Here is a 17,877-nt window from a genome sequence, read left to right as displayed (position 1 = left end):
AAATTTGGGGTTAAAAGGCTGGAAATTGGGGATTGAAGGGATTGGAAATTGGGGGTTAAAGGGGTGAAAACTTGAAGGAGTAGAAATTTGGGATTAAAAGGATGGGAACATGGGGTTGAAGGGGTGAAAACCTAAAAGTTGAAGGAGTGGAAATTTGGGGTTAAAAGGGTGGAAATTTTGGATTGAAGGGATTGGAAATTTGGGGTTAAAAGGCTGGAAATTGGGGATTGAAGGGATTGGAAATCAGGGGTTAAAGGGGTGAAAACTTGAAGGAGTAGAAATGTGGGGTTAACATGGGAACATGGGGTTGAAGGGGTAAGAACCTGAAAGTTGAAGGAGTGGAAATTTGGGGTTAAAATGCTGGAAATTTTGGGTTGAAGGGATTGGAAATTGGGGGCTAAAAGACTGGAAATTTTGGATTGAAGGGATTGGAAATTTGGGGTTAAAAGGCTGGAAATTAGGGCTTGAAGGGATTGGAAATTTGGGGTTGAAGGGATGGGAAATTGGGGATTGAAGGGATTGGAAATCGGGGGTTAAAGGGGTGAAAACTTGAAGGAGTAGAAATTTGGGGTTAACATGGGAACGTGGGGTTGAAGGGGTGAGAACCTGAAAGTTGAAGGAGTGGAAATTTGGGGTTAAAATGCTGGAAATTTTGGGTTGAAGGGATTGGAAATTGGGGGCTAAAAGACTGGAAATTTTGGATTGAAGGGATTGGAAATTTGGGGTTAAAAGGCTGGAAATTAGGGATTGAAGGGATTGGAAATTTGGGGTTGAAGGGATGGGAAATTGGGGATTGAAGGGATTGGAAATTGGGGGTTAAAAGGCTGGAAATTAGGGATTGAAGGGATTGGAAATTTGGGGTTGAAGGGATGGGAACATGGGCTTGAAGAGGCGAGAATTCGGGATTGAAAGGCAGGAAACCGGGGGGGCGTTAAAAAGCGGAAATTCGGTGTTAAAGGGCTGGAAATCGTTGCTCCAAACCCCTCCACGTGCCACGACCCCCTCCCCCTCCCCCCTAAGCCCCCTCCCAACCCCCGCAGCCGACGTGACCCTGGACCCCTCCACGGCCCACCCGCGGCTCAGCCTCTCGCTGGACCGGCGCAGCGTCCGATTGTCCGAGCGGCGCCAGGAGGCGGCGGGCAGCGCCCGGCGCTCGGACGGCGACCTTTGCGTGCTGGGAGCGCCCGGTTTCAGCGCCGGGCGTCACTACTGGGAGGTGGAGGTGGGCGGCCGGCGCGGCTGGGCCGTGGGCGCCGCCCGCGAGACCACCCGGCACCGGCACAAGGGCGCGTCCGGCGGCTCGTCCCCGGCGCCCAAGCGGGAGATCTGGGCCGTGGGCACCAGCGGCAAGAAGTACCAGGCGCTGACGGCCACGGAGCAGACGGCGCTGGCGCCCGGCGAGCAGCCGCGGCGTTTCGGCGTCTACCTGGACTACGAGCGGGGCCAGCTGTGCTTCTACAACGCCGAGAGCATGAGCCACATCCACACCTTCCACATCTGCTGCCGCGAGCGCGTCTTCCCTTTCTTCCGCATCCTGGCCAAGGGCACCCGCATCAAGATCTGCACCTGACGGGGTCCGGGCTGGCCCCCACCCCACCCCACCCCACCCCCCGCCGTGGGGCTGCGGGGCATAAAAAAGAAAAAAAGGGGTGGTGGGGTGTGGGGGGTGCTGCCCTCGGCTTCCTGCACCTGCTTCGCTCGTGAGGTTCCTCCTCTTCCTCCTCCTCCTCCTCCTCCTCCTTCTTCTCCTGCTGCTGCTGCTGCTCCGCCCGCGCCGGGATCCGGCAGCGGCGCCACGGAGCTGGCTCAGCTCAGGATGGGGAGGCCCCTCGGGAGTTGGGTTTGGGGTTGGGAACGGGGCAGGATCCACCTTGGAATTGGGGTTTGGGTTGAATGGGGCGAGATCCGCCCCTTTGGAGCCGGTTTTGGGTTAAAACGGGGCAGAATCGACCCCTTTGGAGCCGGTTTTGAGTTAAAACGGGGCAGAATCGACCCCTTTGGAGCCGGTTTTGAGTTAAAACGGGGCAGAATCCGCCCCTTTGGAGCCGGTTTTGGGTTAAAACGGGGCAGAATCCGCCCCTTTGGAGCCGGTTTTGGGTTTAATGGGGTGAGATCCGCCCCTTTGGAGCCGGTTTTGGGTTAAAACGGGGCAGGATCCGCCCCTTTGGAGCCGGTTTTGAGTTAAAACGGGGCAGGATCCGCTCCTTTGGAGCCGGTTTTGGGTTAAATTGGGGCAGGGTCCGCCCCTTTGGAGGTGATTTCAGTTTGGAACTGGGATGGATTTCCCTTGGATCTGGTTGCCCGTTCGGTTCCTGGTGCTGGGAGCTGCTCCCTCCCTCCCCCAGTTGTATCCCAGTTGAATTTTGGGCCCTTCCCGGACCCCCCCCCCCCTCCCCACCGGGAGTTTTTCTGCGTTTGGGACCAAATCCTCTCAGATTTGAAACTCCCTCCCTTTGCCCAAAATCCGCATTTTTCAGTGCCTGGATTTTTTTTTTTGGGTTTCACCTGAGCCCCCACCCCCCCCAACCCAGCACCAATGTTCCTGTTCTTCCCCTGCTGTTCTCCCGCTCCTCCAATCTCCCTTTCCTTGCCATTTTTTGGGGGAAAATCCTGGATTTTCCTCTTCCCTCTGGCACTTTACGGGGCCGGGAGGAGCCGCTTCCGCCCCGCAGCTCTGGAGCTCCCCGAGTTGGGGATATTTATTTTTTCCCCCCCCCCCCTTATTTCCAGCCGGATCCTGTCCCACTCGGGAGCTCCCCCCTGCCCCTTTTCCCTCACGTTTCCCCGGATTTTGGTGGATTTGGGAATTTCCTGTTGGCGTTACAGAGCTCGTTCGGGATATTTTTGGCTAAAATGAGAATTAAATGGAGATTTAGTTTTATGACATGTCAATAATAAAGAATAAAGAAGTTGTATCCAAGGCTCCAGGTCGCTGGATCCCGGGAAGAGCCATTTCCAGGATGAGTTTGGGGTGAATTACCCCAAAACTGGGGTCGGGGGGGGGGGGGGGGAACCCCAACATCACCAAAATCAAGAATGGGTCCAATCCCAGCTCCTAAATCCTGCCCTGATCCTTGTTAATTAATTAAGGATGACCTGGAGCTGCGTGTGCAGGTCCCAGCTCGCCCTTCTCTTCTGGAGCAGCATTCAACAGCCAGGAAAAATCACCAAAACCCCCCAAAATTGGTAAAAAAAAAAAGGCCCTTGGGGCCAAAGTGGAGCTGCCCTGTGGGAAATTCCTCACTAATGAATATTCCAGAAATCCCCAGAGCTTGCGGAGGTTTCTCGTGTTTTACATTTACCTATTTTGGGGTTTTTTTTTGTTGTTTAAATTTAGGGTTTCTGCAGGATGAGGAACATCCCCAAATCCCACCCCAGTGACGTCAGCAGCGTTTTTCCTCCCGAGGTTTTGTCCCCCCCCTCTCCCCACCAGTCCCAGCACGGCGACTCCAGCTCCTGTAAAGCGCCATTTATTGATGATTTTATATATATATTTCTTTTTGGGGATAAAAACGGCGGATTCGGGCTCAGCGGGTGCCGATGGTCACCTGCCACACCCGCACCAGGTTGTCGGTGTAGCCGGCGAACAGAGTCTGGGGACGAGGACAGGAGGTCACTCACCCACCCAGCCAAGGTGTGAGCGAGCCCCAGGTGTGCCAAGGGTGAGCCCCAGGTGTGGGGGGGCCACCAGGTCCTTCCCGGGGTGGCTCCTCCAGGTGCTGCGACCCCAAAGCCCCCCCAACCCCCAGGGCAGCTCAGGGGTCCCCAGGCCCTCATTCCCCAAATCCTTGTCCCCGTGTGAAGGGTCCCCAGGTGAGGGTTCCCCGCCCAGGTGAGGATTCCCTGCCCAGGTGAGAGGTCCCCACCCAGGTGAGGGTTCCCCGCCCAGGTGGGAGTTCCCTGCCCAGGTGAGGATTCCCTGCCCAGGTGAAGTTCCCTGCCCAGGTGAGGTTTCCTGCCCAGGTGAGGGTTCCTGCCCAGGTGAGGTTTCCCTGCCCAGGTGAGTGTTCCCTGCCCAGGTGAGAGGTCCCTGCCCAGGTGAGGGTTCCCTGTGCCCAGGTGAAGTTTCCTGCCCAGGTGAGGGTTTCCTGCCCAGGTGAGGGTTCCCCACCCAGGTGAGGGTTCCCTGCCCAGGTGAGGGTTCCCTGCCCAGGTGAGGATTCCCTGCCCAGGTGAGGATTCCCTGCTCAGGTGAACGTTCCCTGTGCCCAGGTGAGGGTTCCCTGCCCAGGTGAGGGTTCCTTCCCCATGCAGGTGAGGGTTCCCTGCCCAGGTGAGGGTTCCCTGCCCAGGTGAGAGGTCCCTGCCCAGGTGAGGGTTCCCTGTGCCCAGGTGAAGTTTCCTGCCCAGGTGAGGGTTTCCTGCCCAGGTGAGGGTTCCCTGCCCAGGTGAGGATTCCCTGCCCAGGTGAGGGTTCCCTGCCCAGGTGAGGTTTCCTGCCCAGGTGAGGGTTCCCTGCCCAGGTGAGGATTCCCTGCCCAGGTCAGGGTTCCCTGCTCAGGTGAACGTTCCCTGTGCCCAGGTGAGGTTTCCCTGCCCAGGTGAGGTTTCCCTGCCCAGGTGAGGGTTCCCTGCCCAGGTGAGGGTTCCCTGCCCAGGTGAGGGTTCCCTGCCCAGGTGAGGATTCCCTGCCCAGGTGAGGTTTCCCTGCCCAGGTGAGGTTTCCCTGCCCAGGTGAGGGTTCCCTGCCCAGGTGAGGTTCCCTGCTCAGGTGAACGTTCCCTGTGCCCAGGTGAGGGTTCCCTGCCCAGGTGAGGGTTCCCTGCCCAGGTGAGGATTCCCTGCCCAGGTGAGGGTTCCCTGCCCAGGTGAGGGTTCCCTGCCCAGGTGAGGGTTCCCTGCTCAGGTGAACGTTCCCTGTGCCCAGGTGAGGGTTCCCTGCCCAGGTGAGGATTCCCTGCCCAGGTGAGGATTCCCTGCCCAGGTGAGTGTTCCCCACCCAGGTGAGGATTCCCTACCCAGGTGAGTGTTCCCCACCCAGGTGAGGTTTCCCTGCCCAGGTGAGGGTGCTCAGGGTCTCACCTGCCCATCGGCTGACCAGGCCAGGGACGTGCACTGGGGCGGCTCCGCTTTGCTGCTGGTGCTGATCACCTCCTGCTTCAGCTCGTCCACGATGATCTTCCCTTCCAGGTCCTGCGGGACCGGAGAGGTCAGGAATCACCTGGATCCCACCTGGATCCCACCTGGATCCCGCCCAGATCCCACCTGGATCCCGCCCCAGCCTGGAGCTGGCTCAGAAACAGCCTCTGGGTTTCCCCACGGAGCGGTCGGAGGCATCTGAGTGTTTCATCACAGCACGGGGGCAGCGTCCCCATTCCTGTTCCCGTTCCCATTCCCCATTCCTATCTCCATTCCCATTCCCATCCCCATTCCTATCTCCATCTCCATTCCTGGTTTCCCATTCCCATCCCCATTCCTGTTCCCATCCCCATCCCCATCCCAATCCCAATCCCATCCCCGTCCCCATCTCCATCCTCATTCCCGTCCCCGTCCCCTTTCCCATTCCTGTTCCCATCCCCATCCCCATTCCTGGTTTCCTGTCCCCGTTCCCATTCCCATCCCCATCCCCATCCCAATCCTCGTCCCCTTTCCCATTCCTGTTCCCATCCCCATCCCCAATCCAATCCTCGTCCCCTTTCCCATTCCTGTTCCCATCCCCATCCCCATTCCCAGTTTCCCATTCCCCCATCCCCATCCCCATCCCCATTCCCCCATCCCATTCCCATCCCGTCCCCATTCCTATCCCCATTCCCCCATCCCCATTCCCCCATCCCCTCCCCATCCCCATCCCCATCCCCGTCCCCATCCCCATTCCCGGTTTCCCATTCCCAATCCCCATCCCCGTCCCCATTCCCAGTTTCCCATTCCCATTCCCAATCCCCATCCCCGTCCCCATTCCCATTCCCAGTTTCCCATTCCCCATTCCCGGTTTCCCATCCCCGTGGCCCCGTACCCAGATCTTGATGCTGGGCCCGGTGGCGGCGCAGAGCCAGTAGCGGTTGGGGCTGAAGCAGAGCGCGTTGATGACGTCGCCGCCGTCCAGCGTGTACAGGTGCTTGCCCTCGTTGAGGTCCCACAGCATGGCCTGCCCGTCCTGGGGACACCGGGGGGACACCGAGCCTCGCCACGGCCCCGCCGCGGTGGGGGGACACCGGGAGACCCCCCCGGGGAGCGCGGGGACGTCCCCGTGAGCAAAAGAACCCAGGAACCTCCATGGAGATTCCCTCAGGGACGTCCCCGTGACCAAAAGACCCCAAGAACCTCCATGGAGATCCCCTCGGGGAGCTCAGGAACATCCCCGTGAGCTCCAAAAGAACCCAGGAACCTCCATGGAGCTCAGGAAGGTCCCCATGATCTCCAAAAGAACCCAGGAACCTCCATGGAGATCCCCTCGAGGAGCTTGGGGACGTCCCCGTGAGCTCCAAAAGAACCCAAGAACATCCATGGAGATCCCCTCGGGGAGCTTGGGAACGTCCCCGTGACCAAAAGAACCCAGGAACCCCCATGGAGCTCAGGAAGGTCCCCGTGAGCTCCAAAAGAACCCAGGAACCTCCATGGAGATCCCCCCAGGGAGCACGGGGACATCCCCGTGAGCTCCAAAAGAACCCAGGAACCCCCATGGAGCTTGGGAACGTCCCCGTGAGCTCCAAAACGCCCCAGGAACCGCCATGGAGATTCCCCGGGGAGCTCGGGGACGTCCCCGTGAGCAAAAGACTCCAAGATCCCCCATGGAGATCCCCTCGAGGAGCTCAGGGACATCCCCGTGAGCTCCAAAAGACCCCAAGAACCCCCATGGAGATCCCCTCGGGGAGCTCGGGAACGTCCCCGTGAGCTCCAAAAGAACCCAGAAACCTCCGTGGAGATCCCAAGGAGCTTCAGAAAGATTCCCAGGAGCTCCAAAAAGCCCCAGGAACCGCTGTGGAGCTCGGGAAGGTCCCCATGAGCTCCGTGGAGATCCCCCCGAGAAGCTCGGGGACGTCCCCATGACCAAAACACCCCAAGAACCTCCATGGAGATCCCCTCGAGGAGCTTGGGGACGTCCCCGTGAGCTCCAAAAGAACCCAGGAACCCCCATGGAGCTCAGGAAGGTCCCCATGAGCTCCAAAAGAACCCAGGAACCGCCATGGAGATTCCCCGGGGAGCTCGGGGACGTCCCCGTGAGCAAAAGACTCCAAGATCCCCCATGGAGATCCCCTCGAGGAGCTCGGGGACGTCCCCGTGAGCTCCAAAAGACCCCAAGAACCTCCGTGGAGCTCAGGAACGTCCCCGTGAGCTCCAAAACGCCCCAGGAACCTCCATGGAGATCCCCTCGGGGAGCTTGGGGACGTCCCCATGACCAAAAGACTCCAAGATCCCCCATGGAGATTCCCTCGGGGAGCTCGGGGACGTCCCCGTGAGCTCCGAAAGACCCCAAGAACGTCCATGGAGCTCAGGAAGGTCCCCGTGAGCTCCAAAAGAACCCAGGAACCTCCATGGAGATCCCCTCGAGGAGCTTGGGGACGTCCCCGTGAGCTCCAAAAGAACCCAGGAACCTCTGTGGAGCTCAGGAAGGTCGCCATGAGCTCGAAAACACCCCAAGAACCTCCGTGGAGATCCTGAGGAGCTTCAGAAAGATTCCCAGGAGCTCAGGAATGTCCCCAGGAGCTCCAAAATGCCCCAGGAACCTCCATGAAGATCCTGAGGAGCTTTAGGAAGATTCCCAAGAGCTCAGGAACATCCCCAGGAGCTCCAAAAGACCCCAAGAACCTCTGTGAAGATCCCAAGGAGCTTTAGGAAGATTCCCAAGAGCTCAGGAACGTCCCCAGGAGCTCCAAAAGACCCCAAGAACCTCCGTGAAGATCCTGAGGAGCTTCAGGAAGATTCCCAGGAGCTCCAAAACGCCCCAGGAACCTCCGTGGAGATCCCAAGGAGCTTCAGGAAGATTCCCAGGAGCTCAGGAACGTCCCCAGGAGCTCCAAAAGACCCCAGGAACCTCCATGGAGATCCCAAGGAGCTTCAGGAACGTCCCCAGGAGCTCCAAAAGACCCCAAGAACCTCCGTGAAGATCCTGAGGAGCTTTAGGAAGATTCCCAGGAGCTCAGGAACGTCCCAGGTCTCAAAGAGGTTCCCTGGAGCGAGGCCTCCCCTTCCCATCTCCGACCACGACCAAGGCAGGGAGCCCAGAGCGGGAATTGGGGCTGGGGGATGCCCCCGGGGTGGCCCCCAGGCCCTACCTTGCCCCCGGAGGCGCAGAGGGAGCCGTCGGGGGACACGGTGACCGTGTTCAGGTAGCCCGTGTGCCCGATGTGGTTCGTCTTCAGCTTGCAGTTGGCCAGGTTCCACACCTGGGTTGGGAAAAAAAGGGTGGGGGGGGGTCAATCCTGGGGTCTCAGGGTGAAACCCACCCACCCACCCACGCCGGGGGTCCCGTGGCCACCTTGACCAGCTTGTCCCAGCCGCAGGACACGATGATGGGGTTGCTGCTGTTGGGGGAGAAGCGCACGCACGACACCCACTCCGAGTGGCTCTCGTCCTGGGAACGAGAGGTGGTGGGGTGGGACGGGGTGGGGACAGGGGGGGGACATGGCCAGAGACCCCCCCCAGCGCTCCCCAAATCCATGGGACTGAGACCAACCAGCAGGACTGGCCCCAAACCCACCAGGAATGAACCCAAACCCAGCAGGATTGGCACCAAACCCAACAAGAATGAACCCAAACCCAACAAGAATGAACCCAAACCCAGCAGGATTGGCCCCAAACCCACCAGAACTGGCACCAAACCCACCAGAACTGACCCCAAACCCACCAGGAATGAACCCAAACCCAACAAGAATGAACCCAAACCCAGCAGGACTGACCCCAAATCCTCCAGAACTGGCACCAAACCCACCAGAACTGACCCCAAACCCACCAGAACTGACCCCAAACCCACCAGGAATGAACCCAAACCCAACAAGAATGAACCCAAACCCAGCAGGACTGACCCCAAATCCTCCAGGACTGACACCAAACCCAGCAGGACTGGCACTAAACCGACCAGAACCAACCCCAAACCCAACAAGAATGAACCCAAACACACCAGAACTGACCCAAACCCACCAGAACTGACCCCAAACCCACCAGAACTGGCAACAAACCACCAGAACTGGCAACAAACCCAACAAGAATGAACCCAAACCCAGCAGGACTGACCCCAAACCCACCAGAACTGACCCCAAATCCTCCAGAACTGGCACCAAACTCACCAGGAATGAACCCAAACCGACCAGAACTGGCCCCAAACCGACCAGAACTGGCCCCAAATCCTCCAGGACTGGCCCCAAACCCACCAGGACTGGCACTAAACCCACCAGAACTGACCCCAAACCCACCAGGACTGGCACTAAACCCACCAGGACTGACCCCAAACCCACCAGGACTGGCACTAAACCCACCAGAACTGACCCCAAACCACCAGGACCGACCCCAAACCACCAGGACTGACCCCAAACCCACCAGAACTGACCCCAAACCCACCAGGACTGACCCCAAACCCACCAGGACTGGCCCCAAACCCAACAAGAATGAACCCAAACCCAGCAGGACTGGCCCCAAACCCACCAGGAATGAACCCAAACCCAACAAGAATGAACCCAAACCCAGCAGGACTGACCCCAAATCCTCCAGGACTGACACCAAACCCACCAGAACTGACCCCAAACCGACCAGAACTGGCCCCAAACTGACCAGAACTGACCCCAAACCCAGCAGAACTGACCCCAAACCCACCAGGACCGACCCCAAACCCAGCAGAACTGACCCCAAACCACCAGAACTGACCCCAAACCACCAGAACTGGCACCAAACCCACCAGAACTGACCCCAAACCGACCAGAACTGGCCCCCAAACTGACCAGAACTGACCCCAAACCCAGCAGAACTGGCCCCAAACCCACCAGGACCGACCCCAAACCCCCCAAGCCCCCCCCCAGCTGACCTGCACCGTGTACTTGCAGACCCCCAGCGTGTTCCAGAGCTTGATGGTCTTGTCCCGGGAGCCGGACACGATCTGCCGGTTGTCCGAGGAGAAGGCCACGCTCAGCACGTCCTTGGTGTGGCCCACGAAGCGCCGCGTGGTCGTCCCGCTGCGGGGTCAGGAGTGGGGTCAGCACCCACAAAACAGGGGGTGGGGAACCCCAAAACCACGAGAAATATCCATAAACTAGGGACAAAAAAAACCAGCCAGGAATTGGGGGTGAAAGGAGACGCGGAGTGATTTAATCGGTGAGCGGGGGACGGGATCAAAGGGGTTTCAGGGAGGATTTTGGGTTTGGGAAGAGTTGGAGTCTGGAAATTCTGACCCTTTTCCAGCTGCACGCCGACAATGAAGCCGTGGGCACCCCAAAATTCAGCTTGAGCCCCCCCCCACCCCACCCCCACCAAGGGCTGCTCCCCCACGTTTCTCCCATCATCATTGCAGGACGTGTCGTCAGATCCCGTGGGATCAGCAAGAACATCGTGTGTAATCATCGGGAGAGGGAGAGCAGCTCAAAATCCCCCAAAAAAAACCCCGGGATTTATGGAGAGCAGCTCAAAATCCCCCCAAAAAACCCTGGGATTTATGGAGAGCAGCTCAAAATCCCCCAAAAAAAACCCTGGGATTTATGGAGAGCAGCTCAAAATCCCCCCAAAAAACCCTGGGATTTATGGAGAGCAGCTCAAAATCCCCCAAAAAACCCTGGGATTTATGGAGAGCAGCTCAAAACCCCAAAAACCCGGGATTTACGGAGAGCAGCTCAAAATCCCCCCAAAAAACCCTGGGATTTATGGAGAGCAGCTCAAAATCCCCCAAAAAAACCCTGGGATTTAGGGAGAGCAGCTCAAAATCCCAAAATAAACCCTGGGATTTAGGGAGAGCAGCTCAAAATCCCCCCAAAAAACCCCAGGATTTATGGAGAGCAGCTCAAAACCCCAAAAACCCGGGATTTACAGAAAGGGACAATGAACACCTCAAAACCCCCAAAAACCCGGGATTTACGGAAGGGGACAACGAACACCTCAAAACCCAAAAAACCGGGATTTATGGAGAGCAGCTCAAAACCCCAAAAACCGAACTCCCGGCACCACGTAACCCCTCGATCCCAGCCCGATCCCTCCTCAATCCCAGCCCGATCCCCGCAATCCCAGCCCGATCCCCCCTCAATCCCAGCCCGATCCCCTCAATCCCAGCCCGATCCCCCCTCAATCCCAGCCCGATCCCCTCAATCCCAGCCCGATCCCCCTCAATCCCAGCCCGATCCCCGCAATCCCAGCCCGATCCCCCCTCAATCCCAGCCCGATCCCCTCAATCCCAGCCCGATCCCCCTCAATCCCAGCCCGATCCCCCCTCAATCCCAGCCCGATCCCCGCAATCCCAGCCCGATCCCCCTCAATCCCAGCCCGATCCCCCCTCAATCCCAGCCCGATCCCCCCTCAATCCCAGCCCGATCCCCTCAATCCCAGCCCGTTCCCCCCTCAATCCCAGCCCGATTCCCCGCAATCCCAGCCCGATCCCCGCTCAATCCCAGCCCGATCCCCGCAATCCCAGCCCGATCCCCTCAATCCCAGCCCGTTCCCCCCTCAATCCCAGCCCGATTCCCCGCAATCCCAGCCCGATCCCCCGCAATCCCAGCCCGATCCCCTCAATCCCAGCCCGATCCCCCTCAATCCCAGCCCGATTCCCCGCGATCCCAGCCCGATCCCCCTCAATCCCAGCCCGATCCCCCTCAATCCCAGCCCGATCCCCCTCAATCCCAGCCCGATCCCCTCAATCCCAGCCCGATCCCCCCTCAATCCCAGCCCGATCCCCCTCAATCCCAGCCCGATCCCCTCAATCCCAGCCCGATCCCCCCTCAATCCCAGCCCGTTCCCCCCTCAATCCCAGCCCGATCCCCTCAATCCCAGCCCGATCCCCCTCAATCCCAGCCCGATCCCCCCTCAATCCCAGCCCGATCCCCTCAATCCCAGCCCGATCCCCGCAATCCCAGCCCGATCCCCCCTCAATCCCAGCCCGTTCCCCCCTCAATCCCAGCCCGATCCCCTCAATCCCAGCCCGATCCCCCTCAATCCCAGCCCGATTCCCCGCGATCCCAGCCCGATCCCCTCGATCCCAGCCCGATCCCCTCAATCCCAGCCCGATCCCCCCTCAATCCCAGCCCGATCCCCCCTCAATCCCAGCCCGATTCCCCCTCAATCCCAGCCCGATCCCCCCTCAATCCCAGCCCGATCCCCCCTCAATCCCAGCCCGATCCCCTCAATCCCAGCCCGATCCCCTCAATCCCAGACCGATCCCCTCAATCCCAGCCCGATCCCCCCTCAATCCCAGCCCGATCCCCCCTCAATCCCAGCCCGATCCCCCTCAATCCCAGCCCGATCCCACTCAATCCCAGCCCGATCCCCCCTCAATCCCAGCCCGATCCCCTCAATCCCAGCCCGTTCCCCCCTCAATCCCAGCCCGATCCCCCTCAATCCCAGCCCGATCCCCCTCAATCCCAGCCCGATCCCCTCAATTCCAGCCCGATCCCTGCAATCCCAGCCCGATCCCCTCAATCCCAGCCCGATCCCCCTCAATCCCAGCCCGATCCCCCTCAATCCCAGCCCGATCCCCTCAATTCCAGCCCGATCCCCTCAATCCCAGCCCGTTCCCCCCTCAATCCCAGCCCGATCCCCTCAATCCCAGCCCGTTCCCCCCTCAATCCCAGCCCGATTCCCCCTCAATCCCAGCCCGATCCCCTCAATCCCAGCCCGATCCCCCCTCAATCCCAGCCCGATCCCCTCAATCCCAGCCCGATTCCCCCTCAATCCCAGCCCGATCCCCTCAATCCCAGCCCGATCCCCCTCAATCCCAGCCCGTTCCCCCCTCAATCCCAGCCCGATCCCCTCAATCCCAGCCCGATCCCTCCTCAATCCCAGCCCGATTCCCCCTCAATCCCAGCCCGATCCCCTCAATCCCAGCCCGATCCCCCCTCAATCCCAGCCCCCCGAGCCCCCCAGGACGGACGTGGTGAGGTCCCAGAGGCGCAGGGTGCCGTCCCAGGAGCCCGAGAGCGCGAACTGCCCGTCCGAGGAGATCACCACGTCGCTGACGAAGTGCGAGTGGCCCCGCAGCGCCCGCTGCGGGATCCCGTAGTTGGTCTCGTCACGGGTCAGCTTCCACATGATGATGGTTTTGTCTGCGGTGAGGGGCGAAAAAACAAAGAGTCGTCACCCCAGGGGTAGCGAGGGGAGGGCGCAAATAAGGACAGAACGCAGTAAAAGCGGAGGGAGATGCTGCTGCTTCTTCCTCGTCCTCACGCCGCTCTTGCTGCTCTGAGGGCTCCGCATTTCAGCCTGGCACCCCTCCGATCCCCGCCGAGGGTTCTCCCGGCTCCCAGCCGCGCTTGCCCCGCTCCGGGCGCCCCCCTCAGCCCCCGCTCCAGCCCTCCCTCAGGGCTCGCACCGCGCGAGGCGGACAGGATCATGTCCGGGAACTGAGGCGTGGTGGCGATCTGGGTCACCCAGCCGTTGTGGCCCTTCAGGGTCCCGCGCAGGGTCATCTGCTCCGTCATGGCGGCGGCGGGAGCGGCGGGATGGCGGCGGGAGCGGCCGGATGGCGGCGGATGCGCGGCGGCCTCGGCCCGGAGCCGTCCGTCCCCTCAGGCCGGCGCGGGCAGAAAGAGGCGCCGCCGCTTCCGGCGGAACGGGAAGTGACGTGGCGCCGTACGGCAAGCATGGCGGCCGGCGTGGGCAACATGGCGGCGCCCGGTGGTGTTGTACGGAAAGGGGGGGGTTCGGGGAGGAATTCCCAGAAGATTCCAGATCCTCCCCCAAAGGATCCTCACATCTCCCCAGAGGATCCCAGTGTCCCCCACAGGATCCCGGTGTCCCCCCAGAGGGTCCCAGTGACCCCCCACAAATCATCCCAGTGTCCCCCACAGGATCCCAATATCCCCACACAGGATCCCAGTGTCCCCCCAGCGGATCCCGGTGTCCCCCACAGGATCCCAGTGTCCCCCAGAGGATCCCAGTGTCCCCTCAGATCATCCCAGTGTCCCCCCACAGGATCCCAATATCTCCCCAGCGGATCCCAATATCCCCCCAGAGGATCCCAGTGTCCCCCCAAATCTTCCCAGTGTCCCCCAGAGGATCCCAGTGTCCCCCAAATCATCCCAGTGTCCCCCACAGGATCCCAATATCCCCACACAGGATCCCAGTGTCCCCCACAGGATCCCATTGTCCCCCAGAGGATCCCAGTGTCCCCCCAAGGATCCCAATATCCCCCCCCACAGGATCCCAATGTCCCCACAGATCATCCCGGTGTCCCCCACAGGATCCCATTGTCCCCCAAGGATTCCAATATCCCCCCACAAATCATCCCAGTGCCCCCTCAAATCATCCCAATATCCCCCCACAGGATCCCAGTGTCCCCCCAGAGGATCCCAGTGTCCCCCAAATCATCCCGGTGTCCCCCAGCGGATCCTGGTCTCCCCCCAGTGGATCCCATTGTCCCCCCAGTGGATCCCAGTGTCCCCCCAGGATCCCGGGCCGCGTCCTGGGCTGCCCCTGCCCCCCGCTCCTTCCCCGAGGATCCCAGTGTCCCCACAAATCATCCCAATATCCCCACACAGGATCCCATTGTCCCACAGATCATCCCAGTGTCCCCCACAGGATCCCAGTGTCCCCCCAGAGGATCCCAATATCCCCCCAGGATCCCAGACCACGTCCTGCTCCACCCCTGCCCCTGCTCCTTCCCCGAGGATCCCATTGTCCCCCAGTGGATCCCAGTGTCCCCCCAGTGGATCCCAGTGTCCCCCAGTGGATCCCATTGTCCCCCAGGATCCCGGTCCGTGTCCTGCTCCGCCCCTGCCCTGCTCCTTCCCGGAGGATCCCGTTCCCTCCGGGGCCATTTCGGGATCTTCCCTCCCCTCCTGACTAAATTTAGGCCCGGGCTCGGTTCCAGCTCAGCTGTCGCCGCTGCTCCCGCGGGCCCCAGAGCCTCGGCCCGGCCGGGACCCCCCCGGTCACCCCAAAACCGCGCTGAGACCCCCCTGGTCACCCCAAAACCGCGCCGAGACCCCGCCGGTCACCCCAAAACTGCACCGAGACCTCCCCGGTCACCCCAAAACTGCACCGAGACCCCGCTGGTCACCCCAAAACTGCACTGAGACCCCGCTGGTCACCCCAAAACCGCGCCGGGCCCGGTGAGTCCGCGCCTCTCCAATTGGGGAATTTGGGGCCCGGCTCCTTCCCGGCCTCGGGAATTTCGGAGGGGCCTCGGCCCGGCCGAGACCCCCCCTGGTCACCCCAAAACCGTGCCAAGACCCCCCTGGTCACCCCAAAACCGCGCCGAGACCCCGCCGGTCACCCCAAAACTGCACCGAGACCCCGCTGGTCACCCCAAAACTGCACTGAGACCCCGCTGGTCACCCCCAAAACCGCGCCGGGCCCGGTGAGTCCGCGCCTCTCCAATTGGGGAATTCGGGCCCGGCTCCTTCCCGGCCTCGGGAATTTCGGGGGGGGTCTCGGCCCGGCCGCCAAGGGCCGTGGGAGCCTCCAGGAATTCCCGTTTGTGATCCCGGTTTTGCTGCCCGAGGATCCCAAAAAAACGGGGAAAGCGTTGGGGGAATGGATCCCGGTGATTCCCTAACCTGGAGTGGTAAAGTTGTTAGCCAATTAATTATTAATAATGTAATATCAAAATTGTTATATTAGGTATATTATATGCAGTATGTATACTAAAAATATATAACGTATTTTGTATTTTATATATTATACAATATATAATATATATAATACATATTATATATTACATGTTAAATATTCTATATTCTATACTATATATTACATACAATATACTTTATACTATATAATATTACTTAAATTGTATTATAAATATAATACATATTGTATTGTATTATACTGTATTTTAAAATTATTATAATTATACATGTTATATTATTATATATTAAATGCTATATAATTATATATTATTATTTATATTATGTATTATATGTTATAATATATTATATATTACATTAACTATATTCTCTCAAATATAACTTATACTTTATAGTATTATATATTACACATATAATAAATTATATAACTATATACTATAAATATATCATATATATAATATATATAATATAATATATATTATATGTATAGCATATATGTATAATATATATAATTATATAACTATATTATAATATATAATTCTATTACATGGTATATATTTATATGTATTTAATTATATTATATATAATAGATAAGATTATATATTTTTTATATTGCATTATATATTGCATATTGCATATATAAAATATAAGACATACTGTATTAGTATTATATATTAATATTAATATATACTAATATTACTGTATTAATATTTAATATTAATATTAATATTAAAGATATAATTATATAATTAAAATATATAGTGTATTATGTACTGCATGATATATATAATACATATTAATTATATTGTATATAATATATACTGTATAATATACTATAATATAATATAATGTAGTATAATATAATAATAACATAACATAATATAATATAATAATATAATATAATATAATGTAATATAATATAATATAATATAATATAATATAATATAATATAATATAATATAATATAATATAATATAATATAATATAATATAATATAATATAATATAATATAATATAATATAATATAATATAATATAATATATAATGCAAGGTAATATATCCTCCCCCAAATCCCCAATTCTGGCTCCGCTGAGCTTCAGGATGGGATGGGATTCATCCCAAAAAAAAACCCCAGGAAGGAGCAATTCCCAACCTGGAAAACCGGCAAAAATCGGGAAAAAATTAGGAAAAAATTAGGAAAAAATTAGGAAAAAATTAGGAAAAAAATAGGAAAAAATTAGGAAAAAATTAGGAAAAAATTAGGAAAAAATTAGGAAAAAATTAGGAAAAAATTAGGAAACCGGGAAAAACTCCTTCCTTGCCCTTCGCTGAAATATTCCCCAAATTCCCACATTTTCCTGGAAAACGCCTCCACCACCCAATTCCTGCCTTTTTTTCCCTCTCCAGGCCGAGGGAGCCGATCCTGGCTGGGAGCGGCGCCGCGATGGAGCCGGGTGGGTGAAAATCCATTTTTTTTTTCTTTTTTCCCAGCATCAGCTGCCAAATCCCAGCTCCTTCCACCCCAAAATCCCACCCTTGTGTTCCCCAGGGTACCCCAACTTCCCTCTCCTCGCGATTTCGGGTGGATTCCCCCCAAATTTCCGTGCCCAAATTCCCACTTTTGATGCTGTTGGCCGTCCCCGAGTTGAGCTCAGCCCAAAATGTCCAAATTTAATCGAACTGGGCTTTAATTCCCTCAGTTTCCCTGCTGGGATTGCCCCAAACTGACCTCGTTTGTCCCTTTTTTTGTTTTTTTTCCCTTTTTTTTCCAGGGGAAAACGCAGCTCTGGGTGAGTGATTTTCCTCCTTCCACCCCTGGAATGTTCCAGACCAAGTTCAACCAACCCTTCCCTAATTCCACCCTTATTCCCCACTTGATGCCCCCTTTTCCCCCCTTTTTTCCCCACTTTTCCCCCTTTTTCCCCCACTTTTCCCCCTTTTTCCCCCACTTTTCCCCCTTTTTTCCCCCACTTTTCCCCCTTTTTCCCCCCCACTTTTCTCCCCTTTTTCCCCACTTCCCCCCCTTTTTTCCCCCACTTTTCCCCCCTTTTTTTCCCCACTTTCCTCCCCTTTTTCCCCCACTCTACCCCTTTTTTCCCCACTTTCCCCCCTTTTTCACCCTTTTTCCCCATTTCCCCCCCTTTTCACCCCTTTTTTCCCCACTTCCCCCCCTTTTTCCCCCACTTTTCCCCACTTTATTCCCCCTTTTTCCCCCTTCTTTCCC

At 56.9% G+C, this 17,877-nt stretch overlaps 1 protein-coding gene and 2 long non-coding RNA genes across 3 annotated transcripts; 1 reads left to right on the top strand and 2 right to left on the bottom strand.

Annotated features, from left to right (window-relative positions):
- Positions 1 to 3,454: 3,454 nt before the first annotated feature.
- RACK1 (receptor for activated C kinase 1) lies at positions 3,455 to 13,663 on the bottom strand. The gene is made up of 8 exons (XM_053969428.1): positions 13,436 to 13,663; positions 12,998 to 13,169; positions 9,956 to 10,103; positions 8,417 to 8,512; positions 8,214 to 8,324; positions 5,954 to 6,094; positions 5,023 to 5,133; positions 3,455 to 3,593 (listed from the first exon to the last, which is right to left on the bottom strand). Exons 1-8 carry the CDS (start codon positions 13,542 to 13,544, stop codon positions 3,528 to 3,530), a joined length of 954 nt encoding a protein of 317 aa, XP_053825403.1. The 5' UTR covers positions 13,545 to 13,663; the 3' UTR covers positions 3,455 to 3,527.
- On the top strand, positions 4,586 to 5,020 carry LOC128802852 (uncharacterized). Its single transcript, XR_008435594.1, has 3 exons — positions 4,586 to 4,636; positions 4,712 to 4,846; positions 5,001 to 5,020. It is a non-coding gene; the product is annotated as an uncharacterized LOC128802852 (long non-coding RNA).
- LOC128802851 (uncharacterized) lies at positions 6,169 to 8,207 on the bottom strand. Its single transcript, XR_008435593.1, has 3 exons — positions 8,035 to 8,207; positions 7,006 to 7,972; positions 6,169 to 6,550 (listed from the first exon to the last, which is right to left on the bottom strand). It is a non-coding gene; the product is annotated as an uncharacterized LOC128802851 (long non-coding RNA).
- Positions 13,664 to 17,877: the final 4,214 nt, after the last annotated feature.

This window comes from Vidua macroura, unplaced genomic scaffold (genome assembly GCF_024509145.1).
Source record: "Vidua macroura isolate BioBank_ID:100142 unplaced genomic scaffold, ASM2450914v1 whyUn_scaffold_203, whole genome shotgun sequence".
In the NCBI taxonomy this organism is placed as follows: domain Eukaryota; kingdom Metazoa; phylum Chordata; class Aves; order Passeriformes; family Viduidae; genus Vidua; species Vidua macroura.
The sequence above is the reverse complement of the archived record's forward strand: the minus strand, read 5'-3'. Positions and strand labels throughout refer to the sequence as shown.

Bases quoted from the DNA above. Each gene is read 5' to 3' on its own strand.
- RACK1 (XM_053969428.1), bottom strand. From the start codon at position 13,544: ATGACGGAGCAGATGACCCTGCGCGGGACCCTGAAGGGCCACAACGGC. The intron at 13,170-13,435 runs GTGCGAGCCCTG...CCCTCACCGCAG, and splicing joins GATCCTGTCCGCCTCGCGCG to ACAAAACCATCATCATGTGG. The intron at 3,594-5,022 runs GTGAGACCCTGA...CCTCGTCCCCAG, and splicing joins CCTGGTCAGCCGATGGGCAG to ACTCTGTTCGCCGGCTACAC.